The 23,485-nt window shown below is 52.7% G+C and overlaps 1 protein-coding gene across 1 annotated transcript in view; it reads left to right on the forward strand.

The window, feature by feature from the left end:
- Positions 1-22,669, forward strand: part of LOC147670583 (REST corepressor 2-like) — a gene marked incomplete at its 3' end in the record, with an annotated part of 146,135 nt that extends 123,466 nt beyond the window's left edge. Inside the window, exons 6-9 of the mRNA XM_086948151.1 lie at positions 14,464-14,625; positions 21,242-21,360; positions 21,453-21,522; positions 22,451-22,669. Coding sequence (XP_086804277.1) covers positions 14,464-14,625; positions 21,242-21,360; positions 21,453-21,522; positions 22,451-22,669 — 570 coding nt within the window. The remainder of the gene's footprint in view (positions 1-14,463; positions 14,626-21,241; positions 21,361-21,452; positions 21,523-22,450) is intronic.
- Positions 22,670-23,485: the final 816 nt, after the last annotated feature.

Below are 23,485 nucleotides of genomic sequence, written 5' to 3' on the forward strand. Positions count from 1 at the left end.
CGTACACAGGATATTTTAAGAGACTTGATGCATAGTGTGGATAAGATCAAGTGCAGGGAAAGAAGAGATTTTCATAATACGAAGTTTTGCAGCGTGAATCTTTCTGGATTCACTATGCTGTGCATATTCCGCGGTCTTGTGGTTGGGTCCGGATTCGTAGTCTTTTCTTTGTTTTTTTTTTTTTTTTTTGTAGCCCTTGTCGGCGTCACACCTCCTTGGGTGCATTTCCGGTGACGTCGGCATGCTTCCTGCAGAAGCTCCCACTCTTGGGCGCCATCTTCAGATTCTTTTTTCCGCGGTCGGGTCTGGATCGTTCCCGTTGGGCTCCAGACATTTTTGGTGAAAGTTCTGAAAAGAGTGGAAGTTGGAGGAGATATTGGAAGAAGAAGACTAAAGAAGACTTCACAGAACATTGACGAAGAGGAAAGAAGGTGAAAACCTCGAACTTCGACGATCGTCGACGTCCACGCGGTCAGGGAGGCCTGAACGCACGAGGATGGACAACACGCCGTTCAAGTTCTGCCCGAACTGCAGACACAAGTACGTGCAGAAAGACCAGCACCCGGTTTGCAACCTTTGCCTACCGGTAGAACACAGAAGCGAGGACTGCAACGCCTGCGCCGTCTTCGCCCAGAAGACCCTTCGTGTGAGGAAGAGACAGAGGGTAGCACACGCCGCCCTCGACGGAAAATCCCCGACGCCATCGCTGTACGAGCTGGGGATTTCCTCAGAGGAGGAGGACAACGCTGCCGCCGAAGACGACAGCTACACGGTCGTAGAGACCGATTACAAGAAGACACCTGATAAGGTAGGAGACTCGACGTCCCACAAGAACACGAGAGACTCTGAGTCTCGAAAGTACGAGGCCAAGAGCCTGAAGGCGCTGACGCAGCGACATCTGCCGTCCGCGACCACAAGCAGGCCCAGCGGATCCTCGGAGAAGGAGTCCCTGGCGCCGAAAGCTGTTGACCAGCAGAATGCGTCGAAGATCGTCGCCGAAAGGGACCGATCGACGTCGAGGGAGAAAGACCCTAAAGCCTCGGCACCGTCCAAGGACCCGAAAGCCAGTTCGACGTCCAAGCCGTCGACGCCGAAAATCTCGCCGCCGAACCAGGAGACGAAGAGAGGGGCCGAACGATCCGAAGCCGAACACGCGTCCGAGGTGGAAAGGAAAAGACGTCGGCTAGAAGCCGAGATGGCAAGCCTCTTGCAGCGGAGAAAGGAAGTCGCCGCCGAGATGAGTGCCTTCACGATTCCACACAAGACCAAGCACGCCGTGCTAGATCTGGTCGAGGAGGAAGAGGAACGGGTCGACCATGTGCCTAGCGACGAGATGGTCGACGACCGGGAAGCTGAAGAAAATCCCTACGAGGATTACAGCTATGAGGACGAAGAGGGCAGTAGGGTGGACGCCGAGTCGGTCACCTCTGACCCACGCGAGGAGGATTACCTAGACGTCGACACCGAGAGCCCGGAAGAGGCGGTCGACTCATACCCCTCGAGACCCTTGCCGCCGGACGACATTGGGGCATACAACTCGGCGATACAATCAGCCGCAACTGCATTCAAGTTAAAGCTCGACGAAGAAAAGCAGAAAGCAGACTTCCTGCTGGAGACATTGCTCCCAACACAAACAAGAAGCCAGTTCCTCCCAATGCTCGAGAGCGTCTTGGCTCAGGGAAAGGAAGCGTTCAAAGAGTCCGCAACATGCAAGGCGATAACTCCCAGAACAGAGCAGAAATACAAACACTCCTCGAAGGACCCGGCCTACATTCGAGGCGAGGTCTCCACTGACTCCATTATCACGGCCACAGCTAGGAAGAGGGCGAGCGTACCCACTACCTCGGGCCCACCACCGGATAAGGAGAGCAAGAGGATGGATCTGGTGGGGAGAAGGATCGAGCGAAATGCCGCGACCCACTGGCGCATGGCTAATTCCAACGCCCTGTTAAACAGGCACATGTACCAGATCATGGAGGGGCTGGGGCAGTTGGTGAAGGACCTACCCCAAGATGCCAGACAGAAGGCCGAAAAATTGGTCGAAGAAGGGAAAAACGCGGCAAATTCTTGCCTTAAGACGGCCCTGGATGGAGCAGACACCGCAAGCAGGCTCATGATGATGGGTGTCACGGAAAGGAGACACGCCTGGCTCAGGATCTCAGGGTTCAAACCCGAGGTGCAACACAGTATCCTGAACACACCGTTCAACGGCGAAACACTTTTCGGAGCAACGGTGGACGGCAAACTATGCCAACTCAAAAAAGATAACGAGACGGCAAGATCCATGGGGGCATTGCAGTTCAGAGGCAACAGAAGAGGCACCCCGGCACGGAGGCCAGGCGGGAGAGGTGGAAACCAGCCAGGTACATCGCACCAGGCCTTCCAGCAGACGCACCAGGCAGACCCGCAGGCTCAGCAAGGTCACCAGAAGCAGTCCTGGCAATACCAGCCAAGAGGTCAGTCCTTTCGAGGGAGAAATGGCCGTGGCCAGAATAGAAGAGGGGGCCAGCATCCCACCTCAAAGTGACTTCAGACACCTACGGGTGCCCGACCACAGGAAAGATCCCAGGGGGCACCACGTACGAAGGGGTCAGGACAGTCTAGAGACCTACGACCACATGACACCAGTGGGAGGAAGATTAAAGTTCTATCTCCAAGAATGGAGAGAAATGGAGAGAAATAACATCAGACAAATGGATCCTAAACATCATCCAATTCGGATAGTGCTTGGAGTTGGAAAGAAAGCCAACAAACCGAAAGCCAAGGGGGAAGCCACCAGCAAGAGAACAGCTGGCGAGGCTTCAGGAAGAAGTGCAAGGTTCGCAATCGGAGGAGGCCACTACCAGTTCACAACGCTGGCCTTCGGACTGAAATCAACACCAAGGGTATTCACGAAGTGCCTCGCGGCAGTCGCAGTGCACCTACGAAGGCAGGGGATACACGTATACCCTTACCTGGACGACTGGCTGGTGAAAGCAAACTCGTACCAGAAGTGCAAGCAGCATGCACATGCAGTGACGAGCACGCTCATAAACCTGGGGTTCTCCGTCCATTGGAAGAAATCATCAATGGAGCCGGAGCAAGTGAAGATCTTCCTGGGGGCAGAGATCAACACCTTACAGGGCAAAGTGTTTCCCAGCGAGAAGAGAGCGAGGGCGCTGGTCAAGGAAACTCGCCTCTACCGGAAGGGACAAGCTCGGACAGTGAGGACTGCGAGCAAGATTATGGGGATGATGGCATTGTGCATCCACCTAGTGCCAAATGTGCGGCTCCACATGAGACCCATGCAAGAATGGCTCCAGGAACAATGGTCACAGGCTTCGGGCAGTTGGGAGGATCTTGTGGTGGTGACGCACGCAGTGCAGAAGGAGATGGCATGGTGGACCTTGGAGAACTTAACAAGGGGACAACCTCTAACACTCCCAAATCCCGACAGTGACCATCACCACGGACGCATCCCTGAAGGGATGGGGCGCTCACATAGAGGAGCTCAAAGTGAGGGGTCTTTGGACGCCAGCAGATGCGACAAAGCACATCAATTACCTCGAATTGAAGACGATCTTCCTTGCACTGAAAGCCTTCCAGACAAGACTGTACAGGCAGAGAGTGTTGCTACAGACAGACAACACCACGGCGATGTTCTACATCAACAAACCGGGTGGAACACAGTCATCAACGCTTTCGACGCTGGCGCAGGAGATATGGAGGTGGGCCATCCCTCGCCAGATAGACCTGCTAGCCATACACCTACCAGGGAAGGAGAACATTCAGGCAGACTGGCTGAGCAGACAGACCTCAGCATCCCACGAATGGGAGCTCAATGCTCAGGAGACGAGGAGGCTGTTCAACAGGTGAGGAACGCCATCAGTGGACCTGTTTGCAACACGCCAGAATGCGAAATGCCGAAACTTCGCATCCAGACAACACGAAGAAGGGTCCCTTGGGAATGCCCTATGGATAGACTGGTCCGGGAAATTTGCGTACGCTTTTCCCCCGATACCACTGATACACTGAGTACTGAGCAAGTGCAGAGCGAGCACCATGACCCCGATACTGGTCGCGCCACAGTGGGCGAGGCAGACATGGTACTCGCAGATCATGGAGATGGCGCAGTGTGCACCCCACAGATTCGGCAGAAGAAAAGACCTGCTCTCCATGCAGAACGGAGAGGTGCTGCACCCAGAACCAGAGAGCATGAGCCTAGTAGCATGGCTCCTGAGGACGTAGAGTTCGCACATTTGAGACTGCCGGAGAGCACCCTCAGGGTCCTTTGGGAGGCACGAAGGCCCAGCACACGGAAGTGCTATGTCGCAAAGTGGAAAAGATTCACGATATGGTGCAGGAGGGAAAGACTCCAGAACAAAATGAAAAAGGACTCCACGGTACTGAAGTACCTGACACACCTACTGGAGAAAAACCTCAGCTCGTCCTCCTTGAGAGTTCACCTGGCGGCTATAGTGGCATACACAAGGGGTGAGATGGGCAGAAGCTTCTTCACATCACAAGTTGTAAAGAGGTTCCTGGAAGGAGCAAAAAGGATTGCCCTTCGAGCCACTTCACAAGGCCTCCTTGAAGATGCTAACTATGAAAACTGCATTCCTGGTTGCAATAACGTCCTTACGAAGAGTGAGCGAGCTGCAAGCGCTAACGCTACAGGAGCCCTACTTACAAATACACAATGACAGGGTGGTGATGAGGACCGACCCACACTTCATGCCGAAGGTGGTGTCCAAGTTCCACATGAACCAGTCCATACAGATACCGAGTTTTTTCCAAAAACCAACAACTAACGCAGAGCAGGCTCTGCACACCCTGGACGCCAGAAGGGCGGTCATGCATTACATTGAAAGGACAAAAGGGCACAGGAAAACGAAACAGTTCTTTGTGTCGTTCGCCAACAGTTACATGGGCAAGGCAGTGACTAAGACCACTATTGCACGATGGATCGCGCAAACAATCCAACTCTGCCACAAAAGGGCAGGAGAAGAACTGGCAGAGGGGGCACGCGCCCACTCCACTAGAAAAAAGGGGGCTACAATAGCCTTCCTGGCCAATACACCCATACAAGACATATGCCTGGCGGCAACATGGGCTTCGGTGCACACATTCACGAAACACACGCGTGGATGTGCAGATGAACAAGGAAGCACAAGTCGGACAAAGGGTGCTCCAGCATATATTCAGAAACCAGAGCTCATCTTCCACCCAGCCGCCACGGAAATGAGAAACCGCTACGAAATCGATGCACAGCATAGTGAATCCAGAAAGATTCACGCTGCAAAACGAATAGTTTCTTACCTGTCGGTGTAGTTTTGCAGCTTGAAGATCTTTCTGGATTCACTAGCGAACCCACCCACCTCCGCCAGAAAGATGAGGCTGGAGAGAGGAGGGGGTCAAGAAAAAAAAAAGGAAAAGTAGGAGGAGAAGAAGTAAGAAAATATAAGAACAAGTGGTAAAGAAATTATCACCTGAATAGAACATTGCCATTACTTCGGAAAAGAAAGAAACACGGAAAAAAGAATCCGAAGATGGCGCCCAAGAGTGGGAGCTTCCGCAGGAAGCATGCCGACGTCACCGGAAATGCACCCGAGGAGGTGTGACGCCGACGCCCACAAGGGCTACAAAAAAAACAAAGAAAAGACTACGAATCCGGACCCAACCACAAGACCGCGGAATATGCACAGCATAGTGAATCCAGAAAGATCTTCAAGCTGCAAAACTACACCGACAGGTAAGAAACTATTCGTTCCCAGCACAAAATATATCCAGTTACAAAAGCAGTTGTAGGAGCAAAGTTACCTGCATACAACTGTGTTGCAAATAAGCAAAACTCCTATCATCCCAGAATTACTCAATCCTGCAATGGTGATCTGCGTCATTTTGAAAGGCGCCTCAGACAACCAATAGCATGTCATTATTCTAATAATGGCAGAATATGCTATGGAAATACTGATTTTTTTTTTTTTTTTTTTTTTTTTTTTTTTTGAAGACGTTTATTATTGTGAGAAAAAAAAAAAGGTGCAGTACATATAGCTGAGCCTACAACCCTGCGGGCCGGCTGCAAGAAATCTGTGTATGGTAGGGACATAGTGTTACAGGGGAGGGCATTATGCATCTTCTCGCTCGTGGTCCGGCGTGCCTCTTCACTGGTGGAATATGTATACTCTTCGCATTACGCACACAGTCAGTTCTAAAATTGACGTCTCATTTTTACATTTTTCTATAATTCAACCAGTAACTTTTTCAACATAAAACAGGGATGACCATATCAGTATTTCCCAGCGTGTCTGTGATGCCAGTGCCGCGCCACGTACCATCGGTGCGCACGGCACCAACGTCCCATCGACGTGTTAGGTATGCGCCGGTGGCGCATCAATGAAATGTGGGGTCAGTGGCTCGCTTATGTATGTAGCTGCAGAGCTGGTGCAGAACGGGTTCGGTGAGCGGTGGTGACCCCCCATCTGTCAAGTCAGTGTGCGGCGCGTGTGGCAGACGTATGCGTCGCCCCTGTTGTACCGTCGGTGGGTGTCACCCGCTCCCGTGTTCCCTGCCGAGTGTCCAGGCAGTGGTACTTGACCGCCGCTGTGTGGAGGTGGGTATTCACGCGGCTGGCATGGACAGGAGTGTGAAACTCTTAACTTGGGGTTGCGTGGGGGGGGTCGGACATGGGGGGGGAAGGGGGGGAAAGTGTACTCTAGGGGACCGGGTCAAGGCAGAGTTGCTAAGAGCAGTGTTCGATCTATTATGTGGTGGAGGGCCCTCGTGTGCGCGGCCGGTTGTTGGTCGTGGCATGTGTGCTGGGGGGGGTCAGTGCCGCGCACTCAGCTGGGGTGGCGGGGGTCATCGCGGCGTGTAGCCCCGTCTATGGTGTCGCCGCTCGCGGGGCTCCTGCCCTTCCCAGCTGTCTCTGCGTGAGTCCTCTGGCCTCGCCCTCCCCCCGCAGGGACCCCAGGATATCATCCCAGACGTGTGCGATCGGGAATTGCCTCAACCCCGCAATCTCCTCACCTCGCAGTGCCGTGCCCTCTGCTCTGGCCCAGTTGAGAAAGGATGTGTACCAGTGTGCGGGAGTCGGTGGATCTCTGCTTTTCCAGTGCCTGGTGAGTAGGCGCTTGGCCGTGATGAGGCCTAGGTCCCAGAACCGAGCCAGTGTTCTATTTTGTTTAGTCCTCTTGTATAGCCCAAGAACGCATGCCTCCCACGTGTTAGGTAGCCCCGGGCCTGTGCTGTGCGTCAGGAGCGATGTCACCTCCCCCCAGTATGTGGACAGAGTCGGGCAGCTCCAAAGCATATGCAGTACGTCGGCGTCTAGCAGGTCGCACCTGGGGCAGGCCGCTGTGTCTGTCGTGAAGTACTTATTTATTCTGTCTGGCGACAGGTATGCCTGATGCAGTATATACAGTTGTATAGTGCGGAATCGGGAGTTACGTGGGATGTTCACAGGGCTGGCTAGGACTAGCTTCCATTCTTTGTCTGTCCAATCCCTCCCCCGGTGGGCCGCCCACTTGTCTCTAATTGGTTGTGTGGACCGCTGAGTGTGTATGAGGAGCGCCTGCGCCAGCCAGTGTGTAATGTGTGATCCTCTGCCCATAACGTGTAGGTACTGGATCAAGTGATGGAGCGGTGGCTCCTCCTGGATGTCCCCCCAGGACTCCGTGTAGGCCCTCACCACTGACGCGTGGAGCAGGAATTGGCCTGGCGGCAGGCCAGTGCCCTCCGATAGTTCCGTAAAAGGAAGTAGGCCCCCATCCGTGTAGAGGTCTCCCATAGTCTCCACTCCGGCTGCGACCCAGGTTTCCATGCTGCGTGGCGACACCATCCCATTCCTCCGGGGGGTGCCCAGCAGGGGGAGGGCTGGAGCATACGGTTTGACGTTCCTTGTCAGCTTTAGGCAGCGAAGGAAACATTTGCGGGCTACGGCCATGTGCAGGGGCAGGGGTCGGGGACCTTTGGTCAGTGGGTGAAACAGGGCACACACCTGCGGGTGTGTCCATTGGTAGTCTGCGTTGGCGGTGTCGTCGAGGTGGGAGTCGCTAAGCCAGTATGTGACCCATTGCAGCTGTGCTGCCAGGTAATACAACTCCATATTGGGGACTGCCAGCCCCCCCTCTGCCGTCGGTGAGTACAGCTTCGCCAGGGCTACTCGCGGGCGCCCCGTGTTCCAGATCAGGCCTCGGAGCATCACCTCCAGGTCGCGGAAGATCCTTGTGGGGACATACAGTGGGATGTTTGCAAAGTGGTAGAGTAATCTCGGTAGCGCGATCATTTTGGACAGAGCGATCCGGCTAGGTACATTCAATGGCAAGGTCTTCCAGAAGTTCATCTGGGCCCTCAGCGAGGACACGGCACGGACCAGGTTGCCTTCCAGTATATTCTGCGGGTCTCGGTAAATGTGCAACCCGAGGTACTTGAACGTAGTCGGGTACCAGGTAAGCCGGGCGCCACCAAGGTGCACCTCGCATTCCTCCAGGTCCGGGCTGAAGGCGTATACTCCGGACTTGGTCCAATTGACTCTGAGGCCTGACACCTCTGCAAAGGTCTGGAATATGTCCGACAGTGTCGCTGGCACCGACGTGAGGTCACGCACATATAGTAATAGGTCGTCCGCGTATAGCGAGACCGTGTGCACCCCGTCAGCCAGCGGGATCCCCCATTCCACTCCCTTGTCCCTCAGTAGAGCCGCCAGGGGTTCCATTGCCAGGGAGAAGAGAAGGGGCGACAGAGGACAGCCTTGTCTGGTGCCTCTGCGCACCCGCACCGTCTCCGACAGCAGCCTGCCCGTCCGTACTCGGACGCTAGGTCGTTGGTATAGTAGCCCGACCATGTCCATGAAGGCATCCCCGACTTCTAGTTTGTCTAGCACCGCTCCCAAGTACGGCCACTCCACCGAGTCGAAGGCCTTCTCCAGGTCCAGGACGAGGCAGCCCGACCTCGGCCAGTGTATTGCGGCCGCCTCCTGGACTCGGAAAAGACGTCTCAGGTTACGGGAAGTGCTCCTCGTCGGCATGAACCCGTTCTGGTCTGTATGTACCAGTGCCGGGACCTCCAGGGTCAGGCGGCGGGCCAGCAGGGAGGTGAACACTTTGTAGTCTGTATTCAACATGGCTAGAGGCCTGTAGGACCCCATGCACGTGCCATCCTTATCTGGCTTCAACAGCGAAACCAGGTTCGCCTCGTTTAGGGAGTGCGGGAGCGCCGAGTCCTCAATCGCATGTGTATATAGTTTGAGCATCTCCGGGACCAGTACGTCCGAGCAGGCCTTGAAGAACTCGGCAGGCAGGCCATCAGGGCCGGGAGACTTGCCGTTGGACATTGCGAAGATGGCTTCTCGCAATTCCTCTTGGGTGAATGGACCCCCCAAGTCTTCCTGCTGCGCGTTCGCCAGGGAGGGCAGTTGGATGTCCGCAAGGAAACCTTCAATGGTGGCCGTTGAGACCCTCAGCTGTGACTTGTATAGGGCCTGGTAGTGCCCCACGAATGCCTGGTGTATCTTCCTTTGTGTGTATACGATCTCCCCTCCAGTTGTCCGAATAGCGGATACTGGTTCCGTGCGGGATTCCTGTTTGACCAGCCAAGCCAGCAATCTCCCCGGCTTGTCGCCATGTTGGTGGACCCGCGCCGAGTGGGCCGCGAAGTTGACATGTTTCAGTCTCTCTAGTAGCGCAGTGTGTTCCTCTCGGGCCTCCCTCAGCCGGTCATCCGCGCCGATCACCGCCTCCCTTTCCCAGCGGAGCAGGTCCGCCTCCACCCTGCGTAGGTCCGCCTCTAACTGTTTTTGTATGCTCCCTTGTGTGCCCAGGCAGTGGCCCCTTATCACCACTTTGAATGCGTCCCACTCCACGCTTGGGGAGGACGCCGTGCCCGAGTTGTCGGTGAAGTACTGTGCCACTCGGGCCTGCAGGGCGTCTCTGAAGGGTGCGTCGAGCAGCAGGGCAGGCTGTAGCCGCCACGTGGGTATGGGCGGGTGTGGGCGCTCCCATGCTATTGCCATCGTGTGTGGGTTGTGATCTGAATGTGTCCGGCCGAGGTATTGCGACTCAGTAATGTGCGGCAGCATTTCCGTTGTCACCATGAATCTGTCCAGGCGGACATGTAGCGTGTGTGCCCCCGAGTAATATGAGTATATCCTGGTGTCTGGGTTGTGCGCGCGCCATGCATCCCTGAGGTCCCACTGTGTCGCCCACCTTGTGAACGCCTTTGCAGCCCCTAAAGATGCAGCATCTGGCCTGGGTGGGGTCGAGCGGTCCAGTACAGGGTCTAGCACTGTGTTGTAGTCACCTCCCAGTACCCAGGGGACTCCGTGCCAGGGTGCCAATCTTTCCGAAAGATGTGTCAGGAAGCTTCCCTGGTCTGTGTTTGGAGAGTAAATGGACGCCAGGACTACTGGCTGCCCGTCCATCCGGCCCTTCACCAGTACGTACCTCCCCCCCTGGTCCGTGATCACTTCAGACATTGTGAAGGGAGTGCCCGGCCTGACCCACAGTAGTGCCCCTCGGGCAAACGAGGAGTATTCTGTGGCGTACAGCTGACCCCTCCACCTGCGCCGCAGTGCAGCCACCTCCGCCCCACATAGGTGCGTCTCCTGCAGGAGCGCGATTTGTACCTGCTGTCTTTTCAGATAGGAAAATATCTGGTATCTGCGCGCGGGTGTGTGCATTCCCCTAATATTCCAGGTGCATATCTTAACCGAGGTCATACTAGCGGTGTGTACTCCTCCCCTTCTCTCGCACAAACAGCCGCTCCACCAGGGGCCCTCCCATCTCCACACTCAGCACCTCCATCCCCACTCCCCGTAGTACACTTTGCATTGTTCAGGTAAACATTGGGCGGGGAATAAACAATAACCAACATTAACCAACTGTGGGCGAGACCCACTGAAATACCAAAGGGGCAGTGGCGAAACGAGCCACCGTCCATAATCTCAAGTGAGAGGGACAACAGTTCCAGTCTAAGGGGCAGTGCGCATAAGCACGATCGAGGCTAAGAGGAAGTTAAGTCAGTTAAAGGGGTTCCAGTTCCGACCCCGAGCCTCAGGGTGCAGGCCATTCGCTGGCCACCGGCTGTTCACTGACACGCTACGTAGCTCTGGTCCCATGGGGGCCCGCCTGTGTGGACCCCGTCCTTTTGGGGCGAAGGGTCGCAGTCCTGCTCGAGCTCTCGGCCCCAGTCAGGGAGGGTACCCCCCCCCCAGGCCGCATCTGCAGGTGGTCAAGGATGAGCATGGGTCAAGGGGCAACCCCACCATCACCAGTCCCCTCAGCCTCCAGCGCCACTTGGGCAGTACTCACTGTGTCCGTGGTCTGCTGTCCATCCAGCAGGCAGGGGGGGGGGCGGAGCCCACTCCCGGCTGCACCTGGCGCTGGCCGCGCCTCAGCATCCCGTCGGCCATTGTCGCATCCCCCTCGCCTGGACGGTCACGTTCCAGACCGTTCTGTGGAGTTAGTGGACCAGGTCTGAGGTTTGCGGTGTGACCACCGGCAGTTCCACGGAGATCTGAGAGTTCGGGATCCCGTAGATGGCTTCGTCGTCGTCACTGGGCGCCGTCTGTTGGCCGTCCTCGGGTTGCGATTCCTGGGAGGGTGGGTTGCTGAGTTGGGAAACTTTCCGCAGCGCGTCGCGTTGTTCCTGGAGCATCTGATCCAACGGGGGAGAGTGTCGCGACCCTCCCTCTGCCCGCTGGGACTGTTGCGTGCCGTGCCTCCGGCGGTGTCGTGGGCCGCGTCGTTTGGGCCTTGTCTCGCCCCCACGATGGTTCTTGGGCGCCGCGTCCGTGCCTCCGTCAAGCCACTCGCTGACTTCCCCGGGGGTCCCGAAGAAGTACGTGTTGTCCCCTGCCACCACTCTCAGCTTTGCGGGGAAGAGCAGGGAGTATTTGAGGCCTGCAGTGCGCAACCTCCTCTTAACTTCCAGGAAGTCATGTCTCTGGCGTTGCACCTGGATGGTGTAGTCGGGGAAAAACATGATCGTCGCATTGTCGATGCGGATTTCACCCATCTTCCTGGCTTCCCGTAGCACTGTGTCGCGGTCCCTGTAATTCAGTATCCTGAAGAGCAGTGGCCCTGGGTTGGCGCCGGTCGTGTAGGGTCTGGTCGGCACCCGGTGTGCTCGTTCCACGACAAAGTGGGGCGAGAGCGTGCCTTCAGGCAACAGGGTCCGCAGCCAGTCTTCCACATGTTGTGCCGGGTGGTTCCCTTCCCATTTTTCCGGGACACCCACTAGCCTGATGTTGTTGCGTCTCGCCCTCCCTTCCGCATCTTCGGCCCTGTCTTCCAGGAACTCTACTCTGTTCAGGAGGTCCTGCACGTGCCTGTCCGTTTGGGTGACTTTGGGCTCTATCTCCTTCACTGCGCCTTCCAGGACCTTGGTTCGGTCGGACAGCTTCCTGTGGTCGTCTCTCAGGAGGGTTAGGTCCACGGCCACGCCGTCTATCTTGGTCTCTAGGGAGGTCCTGGTCTGCTGGAGCGATTGTTCCATCCGTTCGACGGCCGCCAGCACGCTGTCTAGCCTCGTGGCCAGCTGCTCGGCAGCCATTTTGTTGAGCTGTTTGTTCGTTTTCCCCTTCTGCAGGGCCCCACCAGTCCCGGTGCGGGTCCGCACCCCTCCTGACATGTGCCGTGGTGGACGACCAGTAGATTGATTGTCCCCGCTTCTCTGGTGGCACCTCTGGGGTCACCCCGGCCCGAGTTGGTGGTACGTTGGTCTGGGGTCCACTCCCGACTGCGGCAGGTCTTCGCTCCTCCGTGGCCCCGCTCCGCCACGCAGGCCCCGGTGTAGCGGGTGTCTCAAGGGTCCGGGCGTCTCGCGTGAGGCCGGTCCCTCCTTCCTCCCCGCACGTGTGCCTGTGCAGAGGGGGGGGGGGGGGGAGTCTGCAAATGTCCCTGCGTGTGCCTCCACTGCGGGGGGGGGGGTGTCCACTGTGCCGCCCGCCACCGATCCGTGGCGGCGTGATGAGTGTGGCTTCTCCGCCCCAGCCCCTCCGCGTGACTCACAATACGCGCTGCACAGCCCTCTCCGGCGCTCCGGTGGCAGCGTTACCGGGCTCGTGGCTGGGGTGTTGGGTGTTGGGGCTTCGTCTGGGCGGTGGTGGGTTGCTGGCGGCCCCCAGGGTGTACGGGCCGGGTGCGGTGGCAGATTGTGGGCGGCCTCTCCGCCCCGGTCCCTCCGTGGCAGTCCGTGAGCCTGTGTCTCTCCGGGCAGCGCCTGGCGGCGTGCGGCGTCCCGGGGGCCTCCCGACTCCCCCCTCCTCACCGGGTCAAGCTGCGCTGCAGCGCGGATGCTGGGCTGCCGTGGTTTGCCGGCCGGGGCAGTGGTGACGAGGGTGGTCGCTGCCGGTGTGCCGGGGGTCCGCCGGCGGCCCTCGAGGAGTGCAGGCCGGGGCCTTCACGCTGGGCCGAGGCCGGGGTCTCTCCTGGCTGCACTGCTGGCAAGGTGGCCTCCAAGTCCGCTGGAGAGCCGTAGGGCAGGCCGGGGTCCGGCCCGGCGGAGCCTCGGGACAAAAGTCGGCCAGTCCGTCGTGATGGTCTCCGCGGGTGTCCGCCTGCAATTTCCGGCGGCCTCGATGCAAATCGGCGGATAAGTGGCTCGGGGAAGGGGAGCTTTTCACAGAGCTCTACCCGAGCACGTCCTCCGCCATTGCGTGCTTAGCCACGCCCCCATGCTATGGAAATACTGATAACATTGTTTGACCCAACCTAGCCTCACACTGAGACCCAGAACACAATCCATCACAATATTTTACCTAATACTTGAATATGTAACAATACTTTGTAGCATGTCTCTGTTATAGATTTGCATTTGACCTTCTCAGCCCACCTGTGAGGTGGAGAAGTAGCAAGAGCATTACTGTGCATCCATATACACACATTTGCCTCTAAATATCAAGAAGAATTAGAAAATGTCCACATCTGCAGTAAGGGGGACACTTCTGGTTGATGATGCGCTAAGTGATTGGAAACATGATTGTGCATTTCATGTGAAAATATTGCAGAGACATGCTCTAAAACTATTCATATGTTGTCTCATGGCTTTCACTGAGCTGCCCCTGAGGCCTGAATCACATTGTCTAATCCTCAGTTGACCCTATGGACCATGTACCAGTAAAGTTATGTCGTTCAGTTGGTATATTCAGGCTCGTTGGTGGTCACTTCAATGTCATAAACCCTATTCAACGGGTGCCTAGCAATGTTTTAAATAGCGTCTAAGGATTTGTGACAGAGGTGAGGTTGCCAGCTTGTCATGAATAATTTGTGGCGCTCATTAATTCTCTATTTTTAATGCTTTGTTTCAAATGAATGCATTTCTTTTAAGGGACAGAGCAAGGTTTGAATTTCTTTTGATGTGTTGGCTCTTTATTGAAGGATCTTTGTTTGGACTCGAAAGGCAGTTTTTTAAACGTGTTGGTATACTCTAGTTTGATTAATAAAACTACTATTTTCTGCAATTCTCACGGTCTTCTGCCTACAGGCCCTAGGGATGCTGCTTTGGCACAAACACGATGTGGAGAGGTCCCTTGCAGACTTGGCAAACTTCACCCCGTTCCCAGACGAATGGACTGTGGAGGACAAGGTGCTCTTCGAACAGGCCTTCAGCTTCCATGGAAAGAGCTTTCAACGCATCCAGCAGATGGTAATGGTGCTTCTCGTCCACCTCCCACACCGTTTTTTTTTTCTTCTTCTTTTTCTCATTTCCCAATTTACTGGACATTCTCGCCTCAAATTTGATCACCTAAAACTCCCTGTGTTCCCTCCCACACAGCGGCCACACTCGTTCACTCAGCCTTCCTGCACGCCCTTCCCAATACATTCTTCGCAACCTCTTACCAGTCACCTTCCTTAACCAGCTTTCTCTGCTCATCCCCGCTCCATCCTTACTCAGCCATCTTCCCCAACCTATCCATACTAACCTCACCTGTACCCATTCATTTTCAGGTCTTTTTGACATTCTTGTTGACATTGTTTGTGTGGGTCTCAGTACTGGGTGCTACATGGAAAACAGGAAAAGTAGTATATTCTACACATTATGGTTTGGGCGTATGAAAATTCTAATACTAGAATGTTAGGGGATACTGTTGTTTGGTTTGGTACCCAAGTTGGGTGAGTGTCTAAAGAGGAAGCTGCATGTTAGTATAAAGGTTTTGCAGCGTGAATCTTTCTGGATTCACTATACTGTGCATTATTCCACCTTGTGGTGTACTTCCTGTGACGTTGGCACGCTTCCTGCGGAAGCTCCCACCTTTGGGCACCATCTTCAGATTCTTTTTTCTGCCATTGGGTCTGGATCGTCACCGAGAGGCTCCAGAGTTTTTGGAGGAAAGAAGAGGAAAAAAACGTTTTTATACACGGAAGAGACAAGAGAAGACACCGAGAAACAAGACCACTGAGCCGGGACAACGAAGGAGGAGAACTTCGACGTCCAACGAAGTATGCGCACGCAGGGGGCCCCCTAAGCGCAGGAATGAACAAAACACCTTTTAAATTTTGCCCTGGCAGTGGTTCTACCACAAATACGCGCAGATGGACCAGCACCCGGTTTGCAACCTCTGCCTACCGGTCGACCACGAAAGCAAGGATTGCAACGCCTGTTCCGTCTTCACCCCGAAGCTCCTCAGGGTTAGAGAGAGTCAGAGAAGAGCCAACTACACCATGCAAGGCAAAGGCCAACCTCCGTCGCTTCGGGACCTGGGCCTCTCCAGCGACGAAGAGGACAACATCGCAGAGGGACCAGATGACTACACGGCCATAGAGACCGATAAGAAAACATCTAAAGAGGTAGGAGAGACGTCGACCCCTAAACTCCCGACAGCCTCTCGAAAAACAGAGCTCAAGTCCACGAAGGGAGCACTGGTGCTGAAAATCGCGCCGGCCGCAGCTGCATACAGGGGCAAACAGCCCAGCGGATCCTTCGAAAAGGACTCCCAGGCGGCGAAAACAGGCGAAAAGCCCAGGCTGTCTAAGCACGTCCCCGAAAAGGACCGCTCCACTCCGAAGGAGAAGCATCCGAAGGCTGCTTCGACGACTACGTCGAAGAGTTCGGCCGAAACATTAGACGCCGAACAGGCCGCCAAAATGGATATGAAAAAGAGAAGGCTCGAGGCCGAAATGGATAACATCCTGCAAAGGAAAAGAGAGTTCGATGAAAAAATGAAAAGGTTTGCGATTCAGTCTAAACCGCCAACGACGAAGAGGAAGAGGTGTTTGACGCCGAAGAACCGCACAAAACTCCAGAGCCCCAGGAACACCTAGAAGAAGAGGGCCTATACTACAACGAGGAAGGCGAGGATGACCAGCGGACGAGTTTCGGCTCGGCAACCTCGGTGGCGCAGGACCTGGATTGGCAGGACCTGGATGCTGAAAGCTCAGAAGAGGCCATTGAGACGTACCCTTCGAGGCCTTCGCCGCCAGATGACATTGGGGTCTACAACATGGTCATCAGGAACGCGGCAACAGCTTATGGAGTCAAACTGGAGGAAGAAAAACCAAAGGCATGCTTCCTCTTAGAGACCCTGCTCCCCACTCAAACACGGAGCCAATTCCTCACCATGTTTCCAAGTTTCCTGGACCAAGGGAGGGAGGCATTCAAAGACCCAGTGACCTGCAGGTCTGTCACTCCTAGAACGGAGAAGAAATACAAGCACTCCTCCAAGGACCCCCCCCACATCCAGGGATCCGTCACAGCGGACTCCATTATTGCGGCAACAGCCAGGAAAAGGGCGAACCTTCCAACAACCTCAGGCCCTCTTCCAGACCAGGAAAGTAGGAGGATGGACCTAACTGGGAGGAAAATAGAGAGGAATGCAGCGGTACACTGGCGCATTGCAAACTCTAATGCCCTACTAAACAGACACGCGTACCAGCATTGGGACGAGGTCGGACAGCTGCTCAAACACCTCCCTGAGCAATACCAACAAAGAGCGTCACACCTGGTGGAGGAAGGCAAAAATATAGCATATTCATGCCTGAAATCGGCCTTGGATGGGGCTGACACATCCAGCAGGCTCATGATGATCGGGGTCACAGAAAGAAGGCACGCCTGGCTGAGGAACTCAGGCTTCAAGCCGGAAGTACAAAACAACATTCTAAGCACCCCCTTCAATGGAGAAACGCTGTTTGGGGCACCAGTGGATGAGAAACTCACCCAGCTCAAATAGGAAAACGAGACTGCAAGGTCCTTGGGGGCCTTACAATTCAGAGGAATGAGAAGGGGTACCCCGACACAGAGACCAAAAGGAAGGGGGGGGGGGGAACCAGCCGGGAATGTCACACCAGACATTCCAACAGACCTACCAGGGCAACAATCAAACGCAGCAGGGCCAGCAAAAACTAACCTGGCAGTACCAGCCTCGAGGCCAGTCTTTTTGCGGGAGGGCGAATGGACGAGGGCAAACCAGAAGAGGGGGCCAGCAACCCACCTCAAAGTGACTCCGCCCCGCCAAGCGTGCCCACCCACACGACCCCTCCGAGGGTGGGGCACAACAAGGTCAACAAAAGAGGGTTACACGGACCAAACATCAAAGTACATGTAACACCAGTAGGAGGCAGGCTAAAACATTTCTTCAAGGAATGGAAGAAGATAACTACAGACAAATGGATATTCAACCTCATACAATTTGGGTACTGCATAGAACTGTAAAAAAAGTAACCACCAAACAGAAAACCAAAGAGGAAGGCGCACTCAGCAAAAGAATTAGCGCTACTCCTAGAGGAAGCACAAGAACTCCTCCAAAAGGAAGCCATCAAACCAGTTCCATTCAGAGAAAGAAACAAGGGAGTGTACTCCAACTATTTTCTAGCACCAAAAGTGGACAAACCGCTAAGACCCATCCTGGATCTAAGGTTCCTAAGCCAATACATAAGACACAAAAATTCAAAATGACATCCCTACAAGAAGTCATTCCTCAGATAAGGGACGGAAACTTCATGTCCACCATAGAACTCAAAGATGCCTACCTACACATTCCCATGAACAGGCAGCACAAACATCTACTAAGATTCACAATCAACAAAGAACACTACCAGTTCACAGCCCTAGCCTTCGGACTAAAATCTGCACCAAGGGTCTTCACCAAATGTCTTGCTGCCGTGGCAGCGCACCTGCGGAGGGAAGGGATTCATGTATACCCTTACCTCGACGACTGGCTAATAAAAGCAAGTTCCCACAGGACATGCAAGGAACACGCACAGCGGGTTACAGAAACGCTGACAGACCTGGGATTCTCCATACACTGGGGAAAATCCTCAATGGAACCAGAGCAAGTGAAGATCTTCCTGGGTGCACAGATCAACACCATACAGAGCAAAGTGTTCCCCAGCGAGAACACTTGACCTGCTAAAAAAGATGCGCCACTACCGGAAGGGGTGAGCTCTGACAGTGAGGACGGCGAGCAAGATCATGGGGATGATGACGTCCTACATATACCTGGTCCCCAATATACGGCTCCACATGAGACCATTGGCAACAACAATGGTCACAAGCTACAGGAAGTTGGGAAGATCTAGTGGTTGTAACGCACGCAGTGCAGGAGGAGATAACATGGTGGAACAAGGAGAACATAACAAAAGGGAAGCCTTTAACACCACCATCCCCAACAGTGACCATCACCACAGACTCATCCCAGATGGGATGGGGAGCACACATGAACAAGCTCAAGGTGAGGGGTCTGTGGACTCCAGCAGATGCAATCAGACACATCAACTACCTGGAACTAAAGACTGCTCCTCGCCCTGAAGACCTTCCAGAAACAACTGTACAACCAGAGAGTGTTGATACAAACAGACAACACAACAACAATGTTCTACATCAACAAACCGGGAGGAACACAATCAGTCGCACTATCCAGCCTAGCGCAGGAAATATGGGGATGGGCCATCCCACTCAAAATAGACCTGCTAGCCATACACCTACCAGGAAAGGATAATGTGGAAGCAGACAGGCTCATTAGACAGACATCAGCATCCCACGAGTGGGAGCTCAAAGTTCAGGAAAAGCAGAGGCTATTCAGGAGATGGGGAATACCAAAGATAGACCTATTTGCAACACACCAGGAATGCAAAATGCCCATACTTCGCATTCAGGCAACCAAAGGAACAATCCCAGGGGAATGCCCTTTGGATAAGCTGGTCGAAAACATTTGCCTTTTCTTTTCCCCTGATACCACTGATACACAGGGTACTCAGCAAGTGCAGAACCAGCAACATTACATTGATCCTGGTGGCACCACAGTGCGCAAAGCAGACCTGGTACTCACAAATAATGGAAATGGCACAGGGACCACCCCACAAGTTCGGGGAAAGAAAGGACTTACTCTCCATGCAAAAAAGAGAAGTACTATACCCAGAGCCAGAGAGCCTCAGCCTAGCTGCATGGCTCCTGAAGACAGAGTTTGCACACCTAAGGCTACCAGAGAGCACTCTGCTGGTGCTACGAGAGGCAAGGAGGCATACCACATGAAGGTGCTATGGGGCAAAATGGAAGAGGTTCACACAATGATGCAGCAAGGAAAGGCAATGACAAGGGAATCAAGGGTGCTCAAATATCTGACACACCTGCTTAAAGCTAAACTAAGTTAATCCTCGCTAAGAGTACACCTAGCAGCGATAGTAGCCTACACAAGAGGAGAGACGGGAAAGAGCTTCTTTACATCACAAGTAGTTAAGAGATTCCTGGAAGGGGCAAAAAGGATCGCACCACCTAAGAGGATGCCGCCACCGGCATGGAACCTTAATTTAGTCCTAACAGAGCTTATGAAAGTGCCCTTTGAACCCATTCATAAAGCCTCACTACAAATGCTCACAATGAAGACAGACTTTCTGGTGGCAATCACCTCACTGCGTAGGGTAAGCGAGCTGCAAGCACTGACGCTACAAGAACCCTACATCCAAATACATAATAACAGGGTGGTAATAAGAATGGACCCACACTTTATGCCTAAGGTGGTGTCAATGTTCCACATGAACCAAACAATACAAATGCTGAGCTTCTTTCAGAAACCATCCACAAGCACAGAGAGGGCACTGCACACTCTGGACGCTAGAAGGGCAGTAATGCATTACATGGAAAGAACGAAGGAGCACAGGAAGACAAAGCATTTCTTTGGGTCCTTCGCAACCAGCTTCCTGGGTAGACCAGTAATAAAAGAGGCCATCGAACGATGGATCGCACAAACGATACAATTCTGCCACAAACAGGCAGGGCAAGAACTAACAGAGGGGGCACAAGCCCACTCTACCAGGAAAAAGGAGGCAACAATAGCCTTCCTGGCTAACACACCCATTCAGGACATATGCCTGGCGGAAACATTGGCTTCAGTGCACTCGTTCACTAAGCACTACTGTGTGAATACTACAGATGAACAAGGAAGCACAGGTAGGACAAAGTGCTTCAACATGTATTCAACAACCAATGCTCATCTTCCACCCAGCCGCCACAAAGGTAACAAACCGCTACAAAGTGTATGCACAGCATAGTGAATCCAGAAAGATTCACCCTGCAAAACGAATAGTTTTTTACCTGTCGGTTTAGTTTTGCAGCTTGAAGATCTTTCTGGATTCACTAGCGAACCCACCCACCTCTGCCAGGAAGATTAGGCAGGAGAAGAAGGTGGAAATACAAGGAATGGAATACAAACAGACACTTTAAGAGACAAAGTGGAAAATCTATTTTTTTAAGGAAGAACTTGAAAACATTGCCAAGGATTCACTAACCGAACAAAAAAACAAGAAACCAAGAATCCGAAGATGGTGCCCAAAGGTGAGAGCTTCCGCAGGAAGCGTGCCAACGTCACAGGAGGTACACCAGAAGGTGGGACGTAGACGCCCACCTGGGCTACGAAAAAAAAAGAAAGAAACTACGATTCGGGACCAAACCACTAGACCGTAGAATAATGCACAGCATAGTGAATCCAGAAAGATCTTCAAGCTGCAAAACTACACCGACAGGAAAGAAACTATTTGTTTTTGAAGCTTCCAGTACTTAGAATAGTGGGGGAAAGGGGTGCTACTCATTAAGCCTATGGGGTGCAATGGGTTAAGTAATAGAATAATGCTGCATGGTAGGGTTGGCTTTTATATAACCCTCTATTAGAAAAGCTTGGGGCGTAAGAGCTTCCACACTGCATAAGCCTGGGGTGTTGCATATTGCAGCTGAGATGCGATGGCTCTAAGGTAGGCCATCATCATACTGTCTGCATTTAAAAAGCTCATGACGCTCTTGTCGTCTTTTTTTTTTTTTTTTTTTTTTTTTTTAGTTGCCGGATAAGGTTATTCCGAGCCTGGTGAAATATTACTACTCTTGGAAAAAGACCCGGATGCGGACGAGCGTCATGGACCGCCAGGCTCGCAAGCTCATGGCCAAGAAGGAAGAAAGGTGTGACTCCTGTTGTCCTCTATGGTTGGGAATCAGGCGCACAATGTGGGCTGAAATAGAACCAGTTCTAATCGATTCTCGTTTGCTTTCAGTCCCGAGGAAATGGAGGAAGGCAAGAAAGTTCCGGACACGGAAGTAGACCTTCTTGATCCTAAAAAAGAGGTAAAATGGGTATTTGGTGGCAGTTTGAATCCCATTGCTGTAAGCGCTAAATAAGGATGTCACCTGGTTATTTTTATTTTTAATATTGTATTAACGAGTGCCCTCAAATCTGAGAGTGGTGATCTCCTGGTGGCCGGGTTACTTAAATGGGTGAACATTCCGGCAGCAACAATATTATGGATTTGACAATAGAGCTTCTGAACGCGGTTCTAATTTTTTTTTGTTTTTACTGTTTAATTTTATTGTTTGTAATGTAATTTAGTGGCATTTTCCCCTGATGGCAGAATAAATGATATTGTTATCCAGAATGATTTAGACACATGTTTGACAACTTGTGCATCATTAAGCTGTAGTAGTAACTTGAGTTAACAAAGACCTCATTCTGGATATTAATACATATATTGAGTGTTTCCAGAGTGTACATGACTTTAGTTTTATCTGGAGGTCAAGAGGATAATAGGCACGCTTCAGCCTTTGTTACACCTACCTTAACCATCTCACAGAATAATGATAGTCAATAAATAGTTCTCCCATAGATCCTCACAGGCGATCGCTCCAAAGAGAGAATATTAGTTGAAAATGCACTGACTAACTCGTCTTCCATGGGAAATTGTTCCTGATAAAAGGCACAACTTGATCTAGGAAATTACAATGCACAGCAGGTAGTTTGCAGATTAGTATTGGAGGTTTGACACACAAGATATCCGTGAGCATCCTTGTGCAATGACGGTGCCAGAAATTCTTCACTTACCCAGTCTTTCTTTATTGGTCTTTTCTCTCTCCGACTCCGTTTCCTTCTTCCATTGGCTGTTTTTCTTCTCTCCTCTTTGACTTCTTCCCTCTTTTTTCTCTGCCTTTTTCTTCTCTTCTCCCACACTTTTCCAACGGTCTGTTCCTCTCCCACTCATGCCACACTCCCAATTTTCAGGAACCCAGTGAGCTGAAGCAGGAGACTATCAAAGCGGGTCCGATCAAGAAGGAGTCTCAGGTATCGCAGTACAGACATCACCCACTGCGTTCACGAAGGCGCCCCCCCAAGGGCATGTATCTACACCCTGAGGACATTAATGCCATCTCTTCCAGTCCTGATATGTCTGCTCTCGCCCTGCGACAGCTCGACTCCCAACTAGTGTCTCTCAAGCGCCAGGTGAGCACCCCAGGGAACAAATGGTGGAGTGGGATGAAAGGCACAAGGCCATAACTCTAATGCCTGTGACTCTTGTGTGATGCAAGAAGCTACTTGAGGACTACCTTGAACAAAAGAACAATATTCTGCTTTCTCATTTATGAATATGTGGAATTAGAAAACAAAAACGTATCAAATTCTGAAATGTATCTGGTTTACCTCTTGTATGTTTTCTGAGACCTGAAGGTGCTTACAAATCTCTTGTATTTTTCTTTATGTATGATTGTTTTATAATGCTCTCTCTGATGGCTAAAGGAAACTCTTTTCACAGTCTGCACATTCTCTACACGAATACGATTTGTTTTTTGTAAGCATGGTTTGCTAACTACATTGACTACAAACATAAGAGAAAAATATTAACTACATTGAAGGTAAAAAAAACTAACAGTGGAACCTTCCAAAGAAAAGCACCTAACAAAAGTAACCCCAGATAATGAACAATGCCCCTATTAATTTCCTGGGGCTTTGTGTGCACACTGAAGAGCACCCACTGTAACAGTGCTTATTCCCTTAAGAACTAATTAAATTAGTCATAACAGCACAGGTGCACCACAACATTTGGCATGAGAAAAATCAAATATTTGTTATACAATCCCAATAAATCACGGAGATGGACGTTCCTCGATTTGATTTCTTGATTTAAAAAAAGTGAAGCACCATACAGCCGACGCGTTTCGTCCCAAAGAGGGATTTCTTAAGGGCTTCTGCCAATAAAGAGACTTCAAGTAGAGATGGTAATAGAAGATCTAAAGATGTGGTACCGTAGAAGTCGGAAGG

Source organism: Lissotriton vulgaris, unplaced genomic scaffold (genome assembly GCF_964263255.1).
Source record: "Lissotriton vulgaris unplaced genomic scaffold, aLisVul1.2 SCAFFOLD_623, whole genome shotgun sequence".
Taxonomy (NCBI): domain Eukaryota; kingdom Metazoa; phylum Chordata; class Amphibia; order Caudata; family Salamandridae; genus Lissotriton; species Lissotriton vulgaris.